This window comes from Mercurialis annua, linkage group LG5 (assembly GCF_937616625.2).
Source record: "Mercurialis annua linkage group LG5, ddMerAnnu1.2, whole genome shotgun sequence".
NCBI classification, from domain to species: Eukaryota; Viridiplantae; Streptophyta; class Magnoliopsida; order Malpighiales; family Euphorbiaceae; genus Mercurialis; species Mercurialis annua.
In genome coordinates, this window is record NC_065574.1 from 3191118 (window position 1) to 3208024 (window position 16907).

Genomic DNA, 16907 nt, shown 5'->3' on the forward strand with positions numbered 1-16907 from the left:
TCGTTCACACACTTATATACTAATTTCATATATTATCATTTTAATTTTTGAACTTAAAATATTTAATTTATATATTTTTATTAAAAAGTAATTATATTATAGACCATAAATAATAATTATATTTTTATTGACGTCAAGTCATCGTGTCCATTATACCATGTACGATACCCGTGCTCTATTAATGAGTCTGCCTATTTTTTAAGGTCTATATTATTTAACGATATTCGATATTGGGTCATTCGCAACATTACTATATTTTTTTTATTCACTGCATGATGATTATTCGTCAGCACATATTTAGCTAGAATTTGTTGTATGGTGATTATTCGTACGCACTTAGTTAAAAAGCCAAACATATAATTCAAAAAAATTCGCATAATGTTATTTTGATTACATTTTATTAAAAAAATTATATTACACTTATTAAATTTGTAAATTTTTAATGCTTTCAACAAATATTCCATATATAAATTTAAAACTCGACTCGAAAACAAACCAACCAATTTCAAGTTTCTTAATACTCCACATATTTGAACTATTACAGTAGATTTTTTTAACAATTAATAATTAATAATTAATAATTTCAGGAAACCAATTTTAATATTATATCTTATTAATATTTAATAAATTAATAATTTTAATAATTAATAAATATTTAATCCACCATATATATTAATTATTAGAGGGTCATTTGAAGAGCCAAAACGAACCGAGCTGGAGTTCGACAAAAAAAATGAAAAATCAAAAGGAAGGTACGAAAATCTAAACGCTTCGTTGTCTGTATTTACTCACCGTTTCTGGATTTATATGGTTTTTGTGAGATTTTCGATTCTGGATTACCTAACGTTTCAGGTTAATTTTTTTTTCTAATTTAATTTACAATTTTTTAATTGCTTTTCTCAAACGTATTTCTTAAATATTTGCGTCTGTTCAATTTCTGTGAAATGTTATTTATATTGACGATTACACTAGGTTAATTTAATAATTTGTGTAGGTTTAGAAAACCCAATTCTTAGATTGTTTGTTTTTGTCGAATTCTTATTGAAATAGGGTTCGAATGGGACTTTGTTTTTTATTGATTTAACCCTAAAGTTACAAACTTTGTTGAATGTATATTTAGTTTGTTTGCAGTAGCCTTACATAGTGAATGATCATGACCTTTGTTTCCATGCTGTTGGAGAATTAGGGTAATTTACATTTTAACTCAGTTTTCGGAATTTTCGATAATCGAATTGGTTATGCTGAGAGTGTGATAGTAAAAAGTTAAGTTATTGTTTCAATTAGAATGTGGTATTCTGCTATGTAGAGTGGCTCTAGTTCTTGTGTTTTTAGCGTATGTCGTATGCTATTTGCTCGTTTCTCGGCATTGTATTCACCATAACAGTGTGTACTGTTGTTAATTTATTCTCTGTATAGCTTAGGTAAGTAAGCTGCATTTTATTCACATTGGATTAGGACATAAGCGTCTTTTTTTTCCAGAATGAGAAAACAACGTAGCGGGGAAGAGAAGAAATTGTTGATTAAAGACGAGACAGGTGACCATATAGATTGTGGCTCTCCGGCTGCGAATCTTCACAAGAAGAGAAAGAGTGTAATTTCTGACCAGACTGATCCAAGTGCTGGTCGTGGGACAAAGAAGAGTAGAAGACAAGTGAAAGCCATGGACCAAATTACTAATCCGGTTGATTTGATCTCGCAATTGCCTACCCATCTCACCCATCATATTCTCTCGTTCCTACGGTGCAAGAAAGATGCAGCTCGAACGAGTACCTTGTCCAAAAGGTGGAGAGATACATGGGCTTCTTACTCGAGCTTGGAATTTGATCAGCGCAAGTTTCAAAAGCAACTGAAAAAGGTACATCATCACTCTAAGAAACAATATCTAAAGATTCAAAGGAAGACAATAGGAGAAAGGTTCCGGAAAAATGAGATGTTTCGGGCTTTTGTTGAGAACGCCCTCCAGACCCGCAGTGAGCAAAAAACTAGCATTGAGAAATTCAGGCTTCATTTAACCTATTTTAGCTTAGAATTATCTGATCATATAGATAGGTGGATAGACTTTGCAGCTACATGCAACATGAAAGAGTTAGATCTTTTTATTCCAAGCAAGAATATTAAGCGCTACCATTTGCCTCAAATTGTATTTGCTGCTAGTACCTTAACAGCATTAAGGATTTCTGGCTGCGAGCTGAAAATCTTAACTGACGTTAATCTGTTCAATCTGCAAAAACTCTGCTTTTCTAAACTTCACATTGATGAGCAGATAATTCAGCACCTGATGCTTAGTTGCCCTTTAATAGATGACTTGAGGCTCATTTTCTGCACTGGGCTGAAAACGTTACTTCTGTCAAGTGATAAACTCGAAAGAGTTGATGTACATTTTTGCTATGGTTTGAAGAATGTTGAAGTTCTGTCACCATATCTTCAAAGTTTTTGGTATCATGGGAATAAATCTCAGCGCTGCAAAATCAACTTAGCTATGTGTAAAGATCTAAAAAGGTTGCATTTAGAGGATGCTAACATGAAAGATGACCGGTTCCAAACTTTGCTATCTAATTTTACTGTCATTGAACAATTGAGTTTAAGCAAGTGTAACTCCTTGAAGCATATAACAATTTCAAGTCATCGGCTTAAGTCACTAGCTTTGAGAGAATGTAGCTGGCTAGCGGAAACTGATATTGATACTCCAAATCTTCTTTCTTTTGAGTATAAGGGTCAGCATATGCCATTTTCTTCTTTGAACCCTACTCTTTTGGTGGAGGCAAAACTTCATTTTGAAACCCCTGTATTTCGGCTTGGTGATGATAGCAAGTTGTGGTTCTATAAATTGCTAAGTTTTCTTGGGAAGTTTGATCGTTCTAAGGGCTTGAAATTGATTGTCTGTTCCGGAAAGGTATCTCCCTTGTTCTTTGTCCTTTTATTTTGTTATTAGAGTAATTGCTTAATGTGGTTAACATTCTGATAAATCTTTTTTTACCACATTGCCTATACTGTTCTGTCAAGAATGTCATTATTCATGAAGATCTAAGAGAAATGTTAGTTCCTGAGCACTTTGAACTCAAGCTTGAAATTGTTAAATCATCAACTAGCTTGGACAGCCTATTAGATAATTTGCTGCGGGCATGGCCTCCAGAGACGCTATCAGTGGTATCATCGACGACTAGTGAGTTTCCCGAGGTATGGAAATTTCATTATATATAAGTTGTGTGAATATATGACTTTTATTGTAGCTTTGCTGAAACATTTTTTTTTTTTAACTTATCATATTCCTCTATTCTTTCACTTGAACTGCAGCAATTACATTGGAAGATGGCGGATAAAGAAAAGGAGCCAAGCTGCTGCAGTTATAACTCTGTGAATAATAAATGCTGGAAGCACTTTTTGAAGGATATTAGCATCGAGAATCTTCGTGATACTGAAAAGAAATCTGACTGGACTAACTGGCTCAAGTCATCTGCACCTCTAGTGAACAAGATGACTTGCTTTAGATTAAACTGGAAGCGTAGACAGGAGTGATCTATCGGTTTGTTTGCTTTAGATTATGATATCGACTTTACTTACTACAAGTCGATTCATATTTTTGGAACTCCAAGTTTACTACTGTTTAGTTTCTGTTGATTAGACCTTTTATCAGATGTGTTTATAATTTTGAAAAACGTTTGCACATATTGCAATCTCTTATAAACATCTAGCATGTATTCTTGTTTGCATTTTTATGGTGTCTTTTTGCCTATGGTTACTTCTATTGGAGCTTTCTCATGATAAAGAATCTGATTTCTAGTAGGAGAAAGGAATTTAGATGTGAGAAAGTATTATTCTTCCAAAAAAACTTGTCATATCTTTTTCTGTACGGTGCTAAATTACCGTAAAACGATTCAACAGCTGTAAAGAAGGTATCCCGGGATTGCGTTTTTATGAAGCTATATAGCCTTACCCTGTGAAAAGCTATGCCAATATCAAACAATTATAAAAGCAGAAACAAAAGTTCTATCTTTTATTGTCTGAATCAGATTCTGATGCTGCTTTGTGGTCTTTTAGTGGTTTCTTTATATTATGAGCATAGATATTGCTAACACAATTCATGAAGCATTTTCTCATAGCAAGCTTTTTGGTTCTGTGCACTCGCAAATGGTATGAAATCAGAATCCCTTGCTTCTTTTGTTTCAAGTCCTTTTGACACTAATTTTTTTTTTCAAATCTTGCTTTATTGTTATCTCCATACTTATAATGGAGTTGTCAATGTAGCATTTAGCTATATTGTAAATGCAAATTTCAGTGTGCAAACTTTATGTCGAATATGTTTCAGGAAAATAACAAGGAAGGTGGCAAGGACCAATCAATTAGAAAAAAGAAAAGCATACTAGTAGGGCCATGGGGAGGAAATGGAGGGAGTAATTGGGACGACGGAATCTTCAATGGAGTGCGAGAAATCACCATTTTTTATGACCGTTGCATCGACTCCATTCAGGTTGTGTATGACAAGAACGGTAAGGCTGTAATGGCAGACAAACATGGCGGAGTAAGCGGCACTAGCAAAGCTGAGGTAAGTAATCTGCTTTACGCATTCTCAACTATCGAACTTCAACTTTGTTATAGCGTATAATAATAACAATTACGGACTCAATTTTCAGATAAAATTGCAATATCCCGGAGAGTATTTAGTAAGCGCAAGTGGGAACTACTGTCCTGTAGTACACGGAGGAAGTCCTGTAATTCGATCGATAACATTTAAGAGCAACCGAAGAACATTTGGTCCGTTCGGAATAGAAGAGGGGACGCCATTTACGCTCTCAATGGACGGATGTTGCATAGTTGGATTTACGGGAAGAAGCGGATGGTACGTTGATGGTATCGGGTTTAGGCTAGGCCGGCGTCCTCAATCTCCTAAGCTTCTTACAAAGTTTCAGAAAGGATTTCAAAGACTTGGTAGCTCTGTTTCTAAACCTCCCGGTGCCTCTTTTAAAAAGGACAATACTGAAAAGCCTTATTATTAGATGTTCAGTGGTATATGCATATGCATCAATGAAATATTGAGAGACTTTTTATTGATTGGCTGGTGAATAATTACTATCAAATAATCTATTCACATACAAATTTAACCTAATAGACAAGAATTCGACTATGATTACATATTGTTCCAACTATGATTTTATATTTCTAACATTTGTCGAATAAAATGTACTTTAGATTTGAAGCGTGAATAAATACATAATTATTTTATTTTATTCTTAAAAATTTAATTAATGAAATGGTATACAATATGCAAAACTAAATTGTCAAGAAAATAATTGTTTGAAAGGAAAATTTGAAAGTATTATGTCGGAATTCATGAAATACATGTGGAAGGACAAAATAATTAAAACAAATTCTAATAATTTTATTAATAAGTAATACAAACATTAATTTCTCTTAGTGAATTTTTGTATATAGACTTATCTATGACATCAAAAGAATACAAAATTAATAATATTAAATAACAAAAAAAAATTAATTAACTAAATCGTATTATTGTCGTCGTTTAAATGTGTTAAGTATATAATATTATTGATTTTGTCCACTAACGATATAATGGATAAATAACATGCAAGTATTTCTCTTATTAAAGTGATAACATTTGCTCAATTTTATTTCATTTTGACAAAATACGATTTGTATTAGCTTAAAGCAAACAATTGTAAAATGATGAAAACTCAGAATTTACCCAATGATTAGACATAGAATAAAATCTCTACACTAAAATTATAGAAATAAATTCTCTATTTTAAAATATAAATATCTTAATCGTAAGTCACCTACACATTTAAAAAGTGAAATTATACAACTTATAGAGCTGAATCAAACCAAATATGTAATTTTTTTTATAAAAATCAACATGTTAGATCCTAGGTAGCACGGAAACGGAAACGGGAAACGGAAACGATACGAATCGAACACGGGGAAACGAAAGTTTTTCAAAATGAAGGACACGAAACGTGGGGGAAACGTGCAAATAACAAAAATATAGAGATATATTTGTAAAAATATTATCTAAATATTTATGATAATTAACAAAATAATTAATTTTAATATACTGAATATTTAAAATTTTATAAATATATAAAAAAATATAATATAATTCAACACAAATAAGTATATTTGATGTATTCTGGGCAATGCGAATGTAAAATTTATGGTAACTAGTTAGATTTTTTTATTTGTGGTAATAATTTTAATTTTTTACAAATTTTTAATTTTTATTATTTACGGAAACGGCCCGAAACGTTTCGTACGGGTGTCCAAGAGTTTCCGGTTTCCGAAACGTTTTCGAAACGGGGAACGCAACTTTGTCGAAGTTTCCGTACTTCTTAGGTTAGATCAGATAAGCGCAAAATTTCGAACAAATAAAAAAACCATACATCAATTATCAAAATTTGAATTTAAAATTCGAACAAACATTTAATAATTTTAATTGAATCAAAGATTAAAAGTTAAAACATATAAACTCGATAGACAGCTTCGAAACACGCCAAGAATATTTTAAAAATTTCATTCTAATTTTTAGTTTTATATGTTTCGAACATAAAAGTATAATTATAAGTTTCAACACAATTAAAATTAAAATTACATTTCCAATCCATTAAGTTTTGTGGCGACTACTCCAACGGCTATATAAATGTCTCAGACGCGGCCAGGCCGCACCACTCACGCGCTAACACGCAATCAAAAAGAATAACAGTCAAAACGACCAAAGAAGAATCTCACACACATTTCAATTTCCCAATTCCAAATTAGGTTTTCCTCTAAAACCCTAAATTACACAAATCACATTTTTTTCGTCAATTCTAAGCCATGGGAAACACAGAGAAGCTTCTGAATCAGATCATGGACTTGAAATTCACATCAAAATCGCTGCAAAGACAGGCCAAAAAGTGCGAGAAAGACGAGAAATCGGAGAAATTGAAGGTGAAAAAAGCGATTGAAAAAGGGAATATGGATGGCGCAAGGATCTACGCTGAGAATGCAATTCGTAAAAGGACTGAGCAGATGAATTATTTACGGCTTTCGTCCCGGCTTGACGCTGTTGTGGCTCGGCTTGATACCCAGGCTAAGATGACCACTATTAATAAGTCTATGGGCTCCATTGTTAAATCTCTTGAGTCTACTCTTGCCACCGGTAATCGTAATTTTAAATTCTGTTTGTGTTGTTTTTGGATTAGGGTTTTGTTGATTTGGGGATTTTCAGAAATTCTGAGTTCTTTTAAAATAAAAATTGGGTTGAAGCTAGTAAGCTTTAGTAATAAGAAATTGAAGCTTTGGTGTGATCATAGAGTTTGTACATTTTGGTAATAATTGAGTTGATTTTGTAAGAGCTAAGTGATGTTGAATTTGAAAAGGGATTAAAGCTTGTAGCCTGTTTTTGAAAGATAGTTTCTTTTGGTAATAATTGATGATGCATAGTGTTATTGTGTTACGTTAAATATGCTCGATGAGGATAATTTATTTCGAAATTAAGGAGAATTGGGGGTTTTATGCTGTTTGTTGCTTCTTTTGCATTTTAAATATTTGTCTTCTTGGGTATTACATTAGTGTTTTTGTAGTTAGGTTTCGGTAATTAAATCTGATGTATGAAAAGCTTGACCTGAACCTTTTGCTTCCTGTTCCGTTTTAGCATAATAAGGTATATTGGTGGTTTTATTTGTAGAACGATCCTGGTAGTATATGCTGAGTTTTAGATTTTTCACTAGTATATTCGGGCCTTGTTTGGAATTAATCAAGTGAATTGGAAACTTTCGAAATTATGCTACACGAGGCATAGATTTGTTTTGTTTTTTTCGAAATTATGCTACACGAGGCATAGATTTGTTTTTTTTTTTTCGAAATTATGCTACACGAGGCATAGATTCGTGTAAAGTTAAACATGAGAAGTGACTGAATAAAAACTCTGTTAATATAAATTCTTTTGATTTGAAACTTTCCTAACTCGAGCTAGTTTTATGTGCTGAATTTGCTATAATGGACTAGACATATGTAATACAAGTTGAGGTGATAATTTTTTGAACCATTTCTTTTGCTGCAGGTAATTTGCAGAAGATGTCGGAGACCATGGACCAGTTTGAGAAGCAATTTGTGAACATGGAGGTGCAGGCTGAGTTTATGGAGAATGCAATGGCTGGATCCACCTCGCTATCCACACCTGAGGGTGAGGTGAACAGCTTGATGCAGCAAGTAGCTGATGACTATGGATTGCAAGTATCCGTTGGACTCCCACAACCCGCTGCACATGCACTGGCAACCCCGTCTCAGGAGAAGGTTGATGAGGATGATTTATCAAGGCGTCTTGCAGAGCTAAAGGCCAGGGGGTAAAATGTATCATAATTGCTGATTGTATCAAACTAGATGGTGGTCTGGGTTATGTTTCATGCCCTAATCTTCTTGTGTAAATTTGGATCCGTACTCGTACGATATATGGCTTGCACCATACATTATATAATATTTAGATCACCATTAAATGATACCGATACTCTACGTTTGATGTGAATTTAAATTGATGCAGCTCTGCATATATATGATTTAATTTGGTTTAGACCAAATTTTCTTTAATTACTTGGAAGTTTCGGTTTAGCATAAAGAGCTCATAATTTTGTTGTATTGTATGATTGAAATGTGAGAGGAAATTAAGGTATCATTTCCTTAAAATGAATGAAAATCCAAATTAGTAGGACGAAATCTTGTCTAAAACTCCAAATTCAACCAAATTGATTGCTTCAGCTTCACTCTCTTAGCAATCAAGAAGCAGCTCAAATTTTTTTCTGTAATCACCAGACTATAGCCCATATTGTACAAAACATTCTCCAAACTTACATTCTGAAACTTTCTTTCTGTTTCGAAGACGCTTTTAAAATTCAAAATTTTATTATATAATTTTTTATAGAAAATATCATTTCACTTGGTAAAAGATTACTCCTTACTTTGCTGTTTTATACTTTCTTCTTCTCATAATTATAGAATTTTTTTTTACTGACACACTGATTAAGAAATACTATCATTAATGTTATACACTTCTCTAATAATTTTCTAAAAGTAATCCTTAAACTTATTGTAGTTAGTATACTCTAATTGGCTAAAATAAAAAGAATAATTCAAAACTACCAATTTTAGTTCATAATTACTCATTACATTAAGTAAGGATATCTTCAGAGGCGGAACCAGGCATATAATCATATAATTTGAGGGCATCTACTCCCGCAACTTTTTTGGACAAAAATACCCTTCAAATTTTTATTTATTTTAAATATAATTATTTTTATACATTTAGCCACCTAAAAAAAATGTGGTTGCGTTCTCCCATATCACAAAAGCTAGTTCCGCTCTTGGATATTATTATAAAAAAATTCAAATAAAAATATATAAAGTAGAACTAATATTAGAAAATTTTATATAAATGCTCCAAAATAGAAGTATTTTCTATACTTATAAAATAAGGGAGTATTCAATTATTTTTCAATTTAGGACGTTTTTTGTTTCCATGCAGAATTTGAACAAAGCATAATTACAAAATCCATAATAATGAACACATGAAAACCTGTAGTGCAAAAGAATCATATTAATGGCAGTTTCAGAATTTCACATTCAAATTCTCCACCCAAATAGGAATTAGTACAACTAATAATAGCGTTCTTTTTGTTTTTCCTGCATTTCACTAATACCGAGGAGCATAGAAACACTCACCAACTGGATTACAATCATACTATTGACACTCCGAAACGCCAACACATTCAAGAAACGCCCATCAATTCTCATCTCCACGTGTCACCCTCCTTCTTCTACAGTCGTACACCTGTTCTCTCTGTATATACATTCTCATTGTCGTTTCAAGAGTTTCTGATCTGCGTTTTGTGTTTGTGGTTTGGTTGGTTGTGATGATCATAATTCATAGCCACCCAATTGATTTGGTGTTGAAAAGGTGTCATCTTTGGTGTTCCTGAGAATTACTAGATGGAAAAGATGCAAGCTTTTGATGTTATTTAGTCTGGTTTATTGAAGGGTTTTTTTCTTTTTCTTTTTCTTTTTTTTGATTTCGATTTTGGTGTGAATCCGTTTCGGAAACGTTTCAGACATTTAACGTTTTGGACATGAAGTTTTATTTTTTATATAGAAAATTTTAAAATAACATTGTTTTGTTTTAGTGTGTCTGTGTCCGAGTGTCACGTTTCCCGTGTCCGTGTGCGTTCTACCTAAGAAGGAGGTGAGTGGGATTTGAAATGAATGATGAGATTGTTTTTGAGATGTGTGTGGTGGTTCCAAGATGTGATGGTGAGAAAATAGATGAGAGTTGTGATTGTGTTGAGGTTCTTGTAAATGAATTGAAGAGTGTTGGATTTGTAGTTGATAGAGCTCTTGGTCTAACTGATGAGTTTATTAAGGTTTGTTCCTTCTTTTGTTTAAGCTATTGTTTTATTAATTAAGCAATCTATTATGTTAAAAATTGTGCAAGGTGGGGTGAATTTAGGTATGAGAATCATGTAATTGGTTAACTGTCTTTAGAATTTGTATTTACTTTTCTTTTGAATGAAATCATGTGGTTTGTTCTTGTTATGCTTAAGTTGGCTAAGTTGTGGATGTTTATTTAGTTAGCTGCTCCTTTGGAGACACTGGGGAAGGCTGCAGCTGAGTTGCAAATGAAGAAGCCTACTCATATTGGTAATCATTTTTAATGCTTCTAAGTTGTCTCTTTAGCTCTCTGTTTACTGATGTTTAGTCCTAGTAATATTACGTAACATAGGAGAATTACAGTCCTGTAACCGTTATTTGAATTTCAGGAATGGATCTGCAATTTGAATGGGAGGAGGTCAAAGCATTTGCGAGACAACCAGATGGGTCGCTGTTTAGCTGGTGTGAACGTTTTGAATGCTACACTCATTTGCTCTATGGAATTGTAAGATCATTTTTATGCATCATATTTTTGTTGGTATTCTCTCTCACGAACACACACAAGTGGAACAACTATTTTCTTGGTGATCGAGTCCTCAAGTGACAGTTTATGCTTTCGTCACAAGCTTAGGTTCTTGAATTTTGTCTCATTTCATTTGATTGAAGAATAGTACGTGTAGTGCATGACTTTTGTAGTAATGCTTGTGTTTCTTTACTTTGTTTATTTTATCTTGTAATAATATTCAAGTTTTGTGGTTTCTGTTTGTGCATATTCTTGCATCCATGGTTTATTCATGTATCTTGAAGTTTGCATGCCTCCATTAACCGGTACTCAATTAAACTTTTACAGGTCAATGAGAGCAAGCTAAGTTTACCTTTAAAATGGGATAGCAAGGAGTGTGTATGGGAAGTTGGGGAATCTTTGTTGCGGAGGTTGGAATATGAGGGCATTGTTAAACGGGTTTTTCCTTTACATGGTATATTGAATCTTACTCTTTGCAAATATACTTATAGTTTCAATGTGGTATTTAAAATTAAATGAGCATTGGTTTATAGTTGAAATTCAGAGAAAGAATCTTCAAAGAAGTTGGGTTCTGAACTGGCGGAACTTCACAAACCAGCCAATTGATGACATCTATTCATATTTTGGGCTGAAGGTATTGAAGCTAACTCCATATATATTCCATGTAGTATTACTTAAATGGATTATAATCAAGAATTTATGCTTGGTAGATTGCCATCTATTTTGCATTTCTTCGCATGTATACACGCTGGTTGCTCTTTCCAGCTGCTTATGGGCTTGTCGTGCAGGTGGTTGACTTTGGGTAAGTAATATTGCTTCGTGGTATATTTGGTGGCTGTTAATGTTTTTGTAGTTGGTGTTGAAGCATCTAATATGATTCCGCATATCTCTTACTTATGTGCTTTTACTTCTCTTTTTCAGATCGTTGCAGTTCCTAGTTCTTCCAATATTCTTCATAAGCATAATATTATGGGCAGTGTTGTTTTTCCAGTTCTGGAAACGTAAAAACTCTGCCCTTTTGGCTAGGTAACTATAAATAATGTGAAATTGTTGTTCTATACTCAACTCATCTAAGCGTTGCTTCCAAATTAGCTGGAGAATATGGAATTTTTCTTCCAATCCAAACGAGTTTGGCTATATCTTATACGTTTCTTCTATTTTTTTGATCGATTGTTGAGTTGAGAGTCATTTTTCAACATTGTATTTGTCTTTTATTCTTACATATTGCTCTGGAGTTTTTTTTTTTTTTTTTGGTATAAACCCGAGATTATATTAAGCTCAAACAACCACAAAACAAGACAAATCAAGTCCTACAAGCCAGGACTGATCAAACAGGTAAACACCCTCAAAACAAACAGTCTGCAAAATAATTACACAATCTTCATAGTCTCTCAAACTAAAACCATAGCAGCACAGTACCACATCTATCTAATAGCTTGCCAGATCTGATAAAACTTGAGAAAAGAATCAGAATTTCTTCTCCTTGAGAACATCTTCAATAGCATATCTTGGCGAACCCCTGCAATTATCACATTCTGATTTACTATCTCTCCCTCGAATATGGCCCTGTTTCTGGCTCTCCATATGTGGTATATAGCACAGATGAAAGATAATCTCTTCTCTGGAGTTTTTGTTCCTTTCTCACTGAGAATTTTGGTGGTATAGATGGCAGATACATTATTCAGCAGCTGGCCAAGGATGTAAATTTTTAGGCATGGAATGGAGTTCCTTACAGTCACCTCTAGAACTTGTAAAGAATTTGGGGAGCGATAAAACAAAAGAGAAGGAGACATTTCAAAGATGTGAATGGTTTGGGTACCTCATGCAGTTTAGAAATAATACTATCATTATCTCAAGTATTATCTGCCTCCAATTGCCGTTTGAGTTGGCCTATGCTCATCTTTATGAGGTCATGGATTCAGACATGATGAAGTAAGATTTTGTTTGTTATTTCATATTATGATTTATGTTGCTAGCTTCTATTTTTAGGAGTCGTTATTTAACGGTTGCCATACTTTTATAGTTTGGGCTGAGAATACATCCTTGTATATATGCATGCTTGCATGGATAATGTACAGTTGTGCCTATTAGTTTCTTGCTGTTCAAATATCTCTATATTTTTTTACCCCTTGATGCTTTAGCTGATATGTTCGATTCCCTTAGTGACCAGAATTTTTTTGTCTGTGAATAGAGCGTAATTTATTTGTTTACCAATATAGATATGTTCCCTGAATTCCAGTCTATTTGAAAGATTAATGAACAATCAAAACTAAAGAAAAATACTTTAAAAAAGGAAAGAAAAGAAGGACATACATCGGACAGCTGGTCCATATTTTTATCTAGTGCTTCCTTTAGAAATGATCCTCATTCTTGTTGAGCTCCATATAAGATTACTTTAATGCTGTTGTTTTTCGCATGATCATGCCTCAAGAATGTGAAGAATTAGGTTTTCATTTGTTGCAGAAGAGCAGCAATACTCTGAAAATGCATTTTTCATATGTTTGTTTAATTTTGGCTATCCCTTACAACCAAATCTAATGTTGAAAAAGAATTTCATATTTCTATTACATGCATGTTCACTTTTTAATTAAGCTAAACCGAGCGCCACACAATTTCCTTTTAAATTCACATGACTGCTCTTGAAATCTGACTATTTTATATGCAAGCATAACAATAATGTAATTCTTATCGCCAATACAAAAATATGCAAGCCCAATCTACGTGGAACTAAGGCTTCGTTGAGTTTCTTGATAAGTAAAATAAGAACTATTGTCATTCCTTTTACGTTTTGGAATTGGACAATGTAGGTTATTTTCCAATTTGATCATTTCTTTGAACCTGCAGATTGAACTCTTGACATTTTGTCTTCCACATTAACTGGAACTTTTATGTTCTGCTATTTTACTGTAATGAATCCATCATGTATAATTTGATTCTGAGCAATCTGCCTCCATGTAAATTTGACTAGTTATTGGCATTTAATTAACTACTGGGAATACTGCGTCACTTAAATGTTTTTAGTTTGAAACTGCTTGACATCATGAGTTGCCGACAGCCTGACACTCTAATTTCCGTTTTCAGGTTTGTGTTGACGACTGTTTATCTTGTTCTCATTCAGTATATTACGAAGTTTGGGGGCAAGATATCGATGAAGCTCATAGAATGTGAGAACGATGAAAACACAGAAAATCAGGCTGACAGCTTGGTCTACAAAGTAATGAATGCAAAATGGTGCATCCATTTTTTTTTCTTTCAATCTTTCATGGAGCATTTCATAAAAATATTTTACCTTATGTTGCAGGTTTTTGGCCTTTATTTTATGCAGTCATATATCGGAGTTTTCTATCATGCCCTTCTGCATCGCAACTTCCAGACCCTTCGCCAGGTTTTAATTCAGCGTCTGATTGTAAGCCAGGTATGTAAGCTGTAAATCTTTTTAATGAAATATAAGCAATTTGTTTACGGTTATCTAGGTCGATGTGCTCTTGATTGAAAAATTGTTATCCAGGTGCTGGAGAATCTGTTAGAGAATTCACTACCCTATCTCAAATACAGTTATAAGAAATATAAGGCTGTTAGGTAAATTCTTTACCGTGTATTTCTCATTTCTGAAAATGAAATATTTTTTCTAGTTTTTCCTTTATATAAATTTGAAAATATAATTTTTAGTGATAGCTTTTTTCTATCTCAAGAAATAAGAAAAAACAGGTAAAAGGACAATCAAATGGGAAGATTCAGGTCAATTCTAAGGTGGAGAAAGAATACTTAAAACCTTCATATTCTGCAAGTATCGGTGAAGATCTAGAAGATGGCCTTTTTGATGGTAATATGCTAAATATTTATAGTTACCAAACAATTCATCGTGATGCTGATTTTCTAAAAAAACTTTGTGCAGATTTTCTGCAGTTAACGTTGCAGTTTGGAATGGTCATGATGTTTGCTTGTGCATTTCCCCTTGCATTTGCCTTTGCTGCCGTGGTATGACTTGAGCCGCATATTTGCCTAGTTGTTAATGCAATTTCTTAATGTTTCATTTTAATGCGTGGTTCAAAAAAAATCCTTATAGTGCAAATTTATGATGAGCCTTTCATGCAGAACAGCTTCACAGAAATTAGAACAGTTGCATTGAAGCTGCTAACCATGTTGAAAAGACCAGTTCCTCGTGCTGCTCCCTCCATTGGAGCTTGGCTAAACATATTTCAGGTACTTGCCTCCAGTCATTTTGATATCGCACAAATTATAATTCTTTGAAAGTGCAGTACCGAGCAACAAATAACGACTCTGAAGAATTTAATACTTATGGCAATTTTGAATGTACTTTAGTATCACTGTTACTGATATGGTCGTAACCCTTTGAAATATAGTTTCTTATAGTGATGTCAATCTGCACCAACTCCGCTCTTTTAGTATGTTTATACGATCAAGAGGGAAAATGGAAAATAGAGCCCGGGCTTGCTGCGATTCTCATCTTGGAGCATGTCCTTCTGCTCGTTAAATTTGGTTTATCGCGCTTTCTTCCTGAGGTGAGCATCACTTATGCTAATCCGACCATTAAAATGTTTGAATCTGCCATTTTGTTGTCTGAAAGTTTTTCCTGGTTCATGAATTATGATTCTTTTGTTTCATCAACAGGAGCCTGCTTGGGTAAAAGCCAACAGGGTGAAGAATGCGAAGCAAGCACAAGGTATGTATTCGAAACAGCTTTTGAGAAGCATTTCCTTGAGAGAAAAGGCATTTGGACTTATGAAGACCGAGTGAGAATTCAAGTACAAAGATGTGCAAGCGCTTTATGCGTCAAGCATTGATGGGAGAATGTTGATGAGGTGAAGAAATTTTGAAATTGGCATTGCGGTTGTTTCTGAGAATGTTGATACGTTGAAGAAATTTTGACGGTAACTATGTGTTTTTTAGCAGTTCTGTGAGCATTGGTATAGACTACTGGATTTTGCAACAATAGTGAATACAGTTATAAATATGCAGTGTAGATATGATTGACATGGAAATTTCCATTTGGTAGCTCTCTCAGCATGCTGAACCAAGGTCATCTAACCATTTGCTGAGCTGAAATTATTATGGAACTATGATCTAAAGGTCTATAGGCTAATAATATGTTTGGATTACTTTTTACTTTTTTATTTTTATCAAAAGTTAAACTATATTGAGATAAACATCGAAGTATATTGTAAATCAGTTGATAGATTGAATTATGCCGAACAATTGATTTACTTTAGAACAAACACAAATTTAACAAAGATTTTTTTATGGCGCGAGAATTCAATCAATTCAAACGTATTTCTGAGCACTATTTATAGTTATAGAACTTTTATCTTTAACGTTCTTCATTTTAAATATACTTCAATAATCCGACAACAATTTTGATTTTTCAATAAATTTGAAGTTAAGATTGATAAATACTAAAATTTGGTTTATCTAAGAATTTTTCATAAATAATATTGATCTAATCAAGGATCCGACATATATTGGTCAGAAAATAACATCATCAATATATATACTAGAATCGCACAATTTTTTATGATAGAGCAATTTATTGAAAAAAACAAAAGAACAACATATAAAAGTATAATCAAAAGAGAGAGTTATTTCTTGGCCGGATAACCACCGTCTCCCACTTACAAAACAAGCTTCAAATGAAAAATTAGGTTTTAATGAAAAAGATTTTCAGAGAGAAATTCTAAAGAGAATGTACCATTTGAGCATTTTTTTTTCACATCTATCTATATCTATAACATATATAAAAATATATTAATGGGGGAACATTTTCATTAATAGACAAAAATAACATTTTCATTAATAGACAAAAATACCTTTTATTTTTCTAATCCTAATTGATAATTGTGCTTTCGGTGCACCTTCAATACAAAAATACATGTGCTTAACAAATACAAAGACCTAACATACAAAAAAACGTGTGGTTAACAAATACAAAATTGATACTCCTTATCCTTCAAGGATA

The 16907-nt window shown here is 33.1% G+C and overlaps 4 protein-coding genes across 7 annotated transcripts; all 4 read left to right on the forward strand.

The window, feature by feature from the left end:
- The first annotated feature begins 671 nt into the window (after positions 1-671).
- LOC126682106 (uncharacterized) lies at positions 672-3710 on the forward strand. Of its 2 annotated transcripts, none has more exons than XM_050377668.1 (4): positions 672-752; positions 1480-2893; positions 3004-3177; positions 3295-3710. In XM_050377668.1, exons 2-4 carry the CDS (start codon positions 1481-1483, stop codon positions 3514-3516), a joined length of 1809 nt encoding a protein of 602 aa, XP_050233625.1. In that variant the 5' UTR covers positions 672-752; position 1480; the 3' UTR covers positions 3517-3710. The 2 variants fall into 2 exon arrangements, with proteins under 2 accessions (XP_050233625.1, XP_050233624.1); XM_050377667.2 differs by lacking the exon at positions 672-752 and adding an exon at positions 759-852.
- Positions 3711-3805: 95 nt separating this feature from the next.
- Positions 3806-5122, forward strand: LOC126682107 (jacalin-related lectin 19). Its single transcript, XM_050377669.2, has 3 exons — positions 3806-4131; positions 4307-4543; positions 4632-5122. The coding sequence occupies exons 1-3, from the start codon at positions 4054-4056 to the stop codon at positions 4992-4994; spliced, it is 678 nt and encodes a 225-aa protein (XP_050233626.1). The 5' UTR covers positions 3806-4053; the 3' UTR covers positions 4995-5122.
- Positions 5123-6696: 1574 nt separating this feature from the next.
- Positions 6697-8492, forward strand: LOC126682702 (ESCRT-related protein CHMP1B). Its single transcript, XM_050378448.2, has 2 exons — positions 6697-7153; positions 8057-8492. Exons 1-2 carry the CDS (start codon positions 6829-6831, stop codon positions 8341-8343), a joined length of 612 nt encoding a protein of 203 aa, XP_050234405.1. The 5' UTR covers positions 6697-6828; the 3' UTR covers positions 8344-8492.
- A 1029-nt stretch (positions 8493-9521) lies between these two features.
- Positions 9522-16150, forward strand: LOC126683334 (anoctamin-like protein At1g73020). Of its 3 annotated transcripts, none has more exons than XM_050379193.2 (16): positions 9523-10403; positions 10611-10680; positions 10800-10915; positions 11261-11387; positions 11467-11567; positions 11644-11735; positions 11855-11959; positions 12599-12865; positions 14015-14147; positions 14235-14348; positions 14442-14512; positions 14626-14756; positions 14829-14911; positions 15029-15136; positions 15298-15456; positions 15566-16150. In XM_050379193.2, exons 1-16 carry the CDS (start codon positions 10242-10244, stop codon positions 15689-15691), a joined length of 1965 nt encoding a protein of 654 aa, XP_050235150.1. In that variant the 5' UTR covers positions 9523-10241; the 3' UTR covers positions 15692-16150. The 3 variants fall into 3 exon arrangements, with proteins under 3 accessions (XP_055961986.1, XP_050235150.1, XP_050235151.1); XM_050379194.2 differs by having other exon boundaries at positions 10312-10403; positions 10615-10680; XM_056106011.1 differs by lacking the exons at positions 15298-15456; positions 15566-16150 and having other exon boundaries at positions 9522-10403; positions 15034-15136.
- The last annotated feature ends 757 nt before the right edge of the window (positions 16151-16907 follow it).

Coding starts and splice junctions, on each gene's coding strand:
- LOC126682702 (XM_050378448.2), top strand. CDS start 6,829: ATGGGAAACACAGAGAAGCTTCTGAATCAGATCATGGACTTGAAATTC. Junction 7,154..8,056: donor TGAGTCTACTCTTGCCACCG/GTAATCGTAATT, acceptor CTTTTGCTGCAG/GTAATTTGCAGAAGATGTCG.
- LOC126683334 (XM_050379193.2), top strand. CDS start 10,242: ATGAATGATGAGATTGTTTTTGAGATGTGTGTGGTGGTTCCAAGATGT. Junction 11,388..11,466: donor ACGGGTTTTTCCTTTACATG/GTATATTGAATC, acceptor ATTGGTTTATAG/TTGAAATTCAGAGAAAGAAT. Junction 11,736..11,854: donor GTGCAGGTGGTTGACTTTGG/GTAAGTAATATT, acceptor TCTCTTTTTCAG/ATCGTTGCAGTTCCTAGTTC.
- LOC126682106 (XM_050377668.1), top strand. CDS start 1,481: ATGAGAAAACAACGTAGCGGGGAAGAGAAGAAATTGTTGATTAAAGAC. Junction 2,894..3,003: donor TGATTGTCTGTTCCGGAAAG/GTATCTCCCTTG, acceptor TGTTCTGTCAAG/AATGTCATTATTCATGAAGA. Junction 3,178..3,294: donor CGACTAGTGAGTTTCCCGAG/GTATGGAAATTT, acceptor CTTGAACTGCAG/CAATTACATTGGAAGATGGC.
- LOC126682107 (XM_050377669.2), top strand. CDS start 4,054: ATGAGCATAGATATTGCTAACACAATTCATGAAGCATTTTCTCATAGC. Junction 4,132..4,306: donor GTTCTGTGCACTCGCAAATG/GTATGAAATCAG, acceptor AATATGTTTCAG/GAAAATAACAAGGAAGGTGG. Junction 4,544..4,631: donor GCGGCACTAGCAAAGCTGAG/GTAAGTAATCTG, acceptor CTCAATTTTCAG/ATAAAATTGCAATATCCCGG.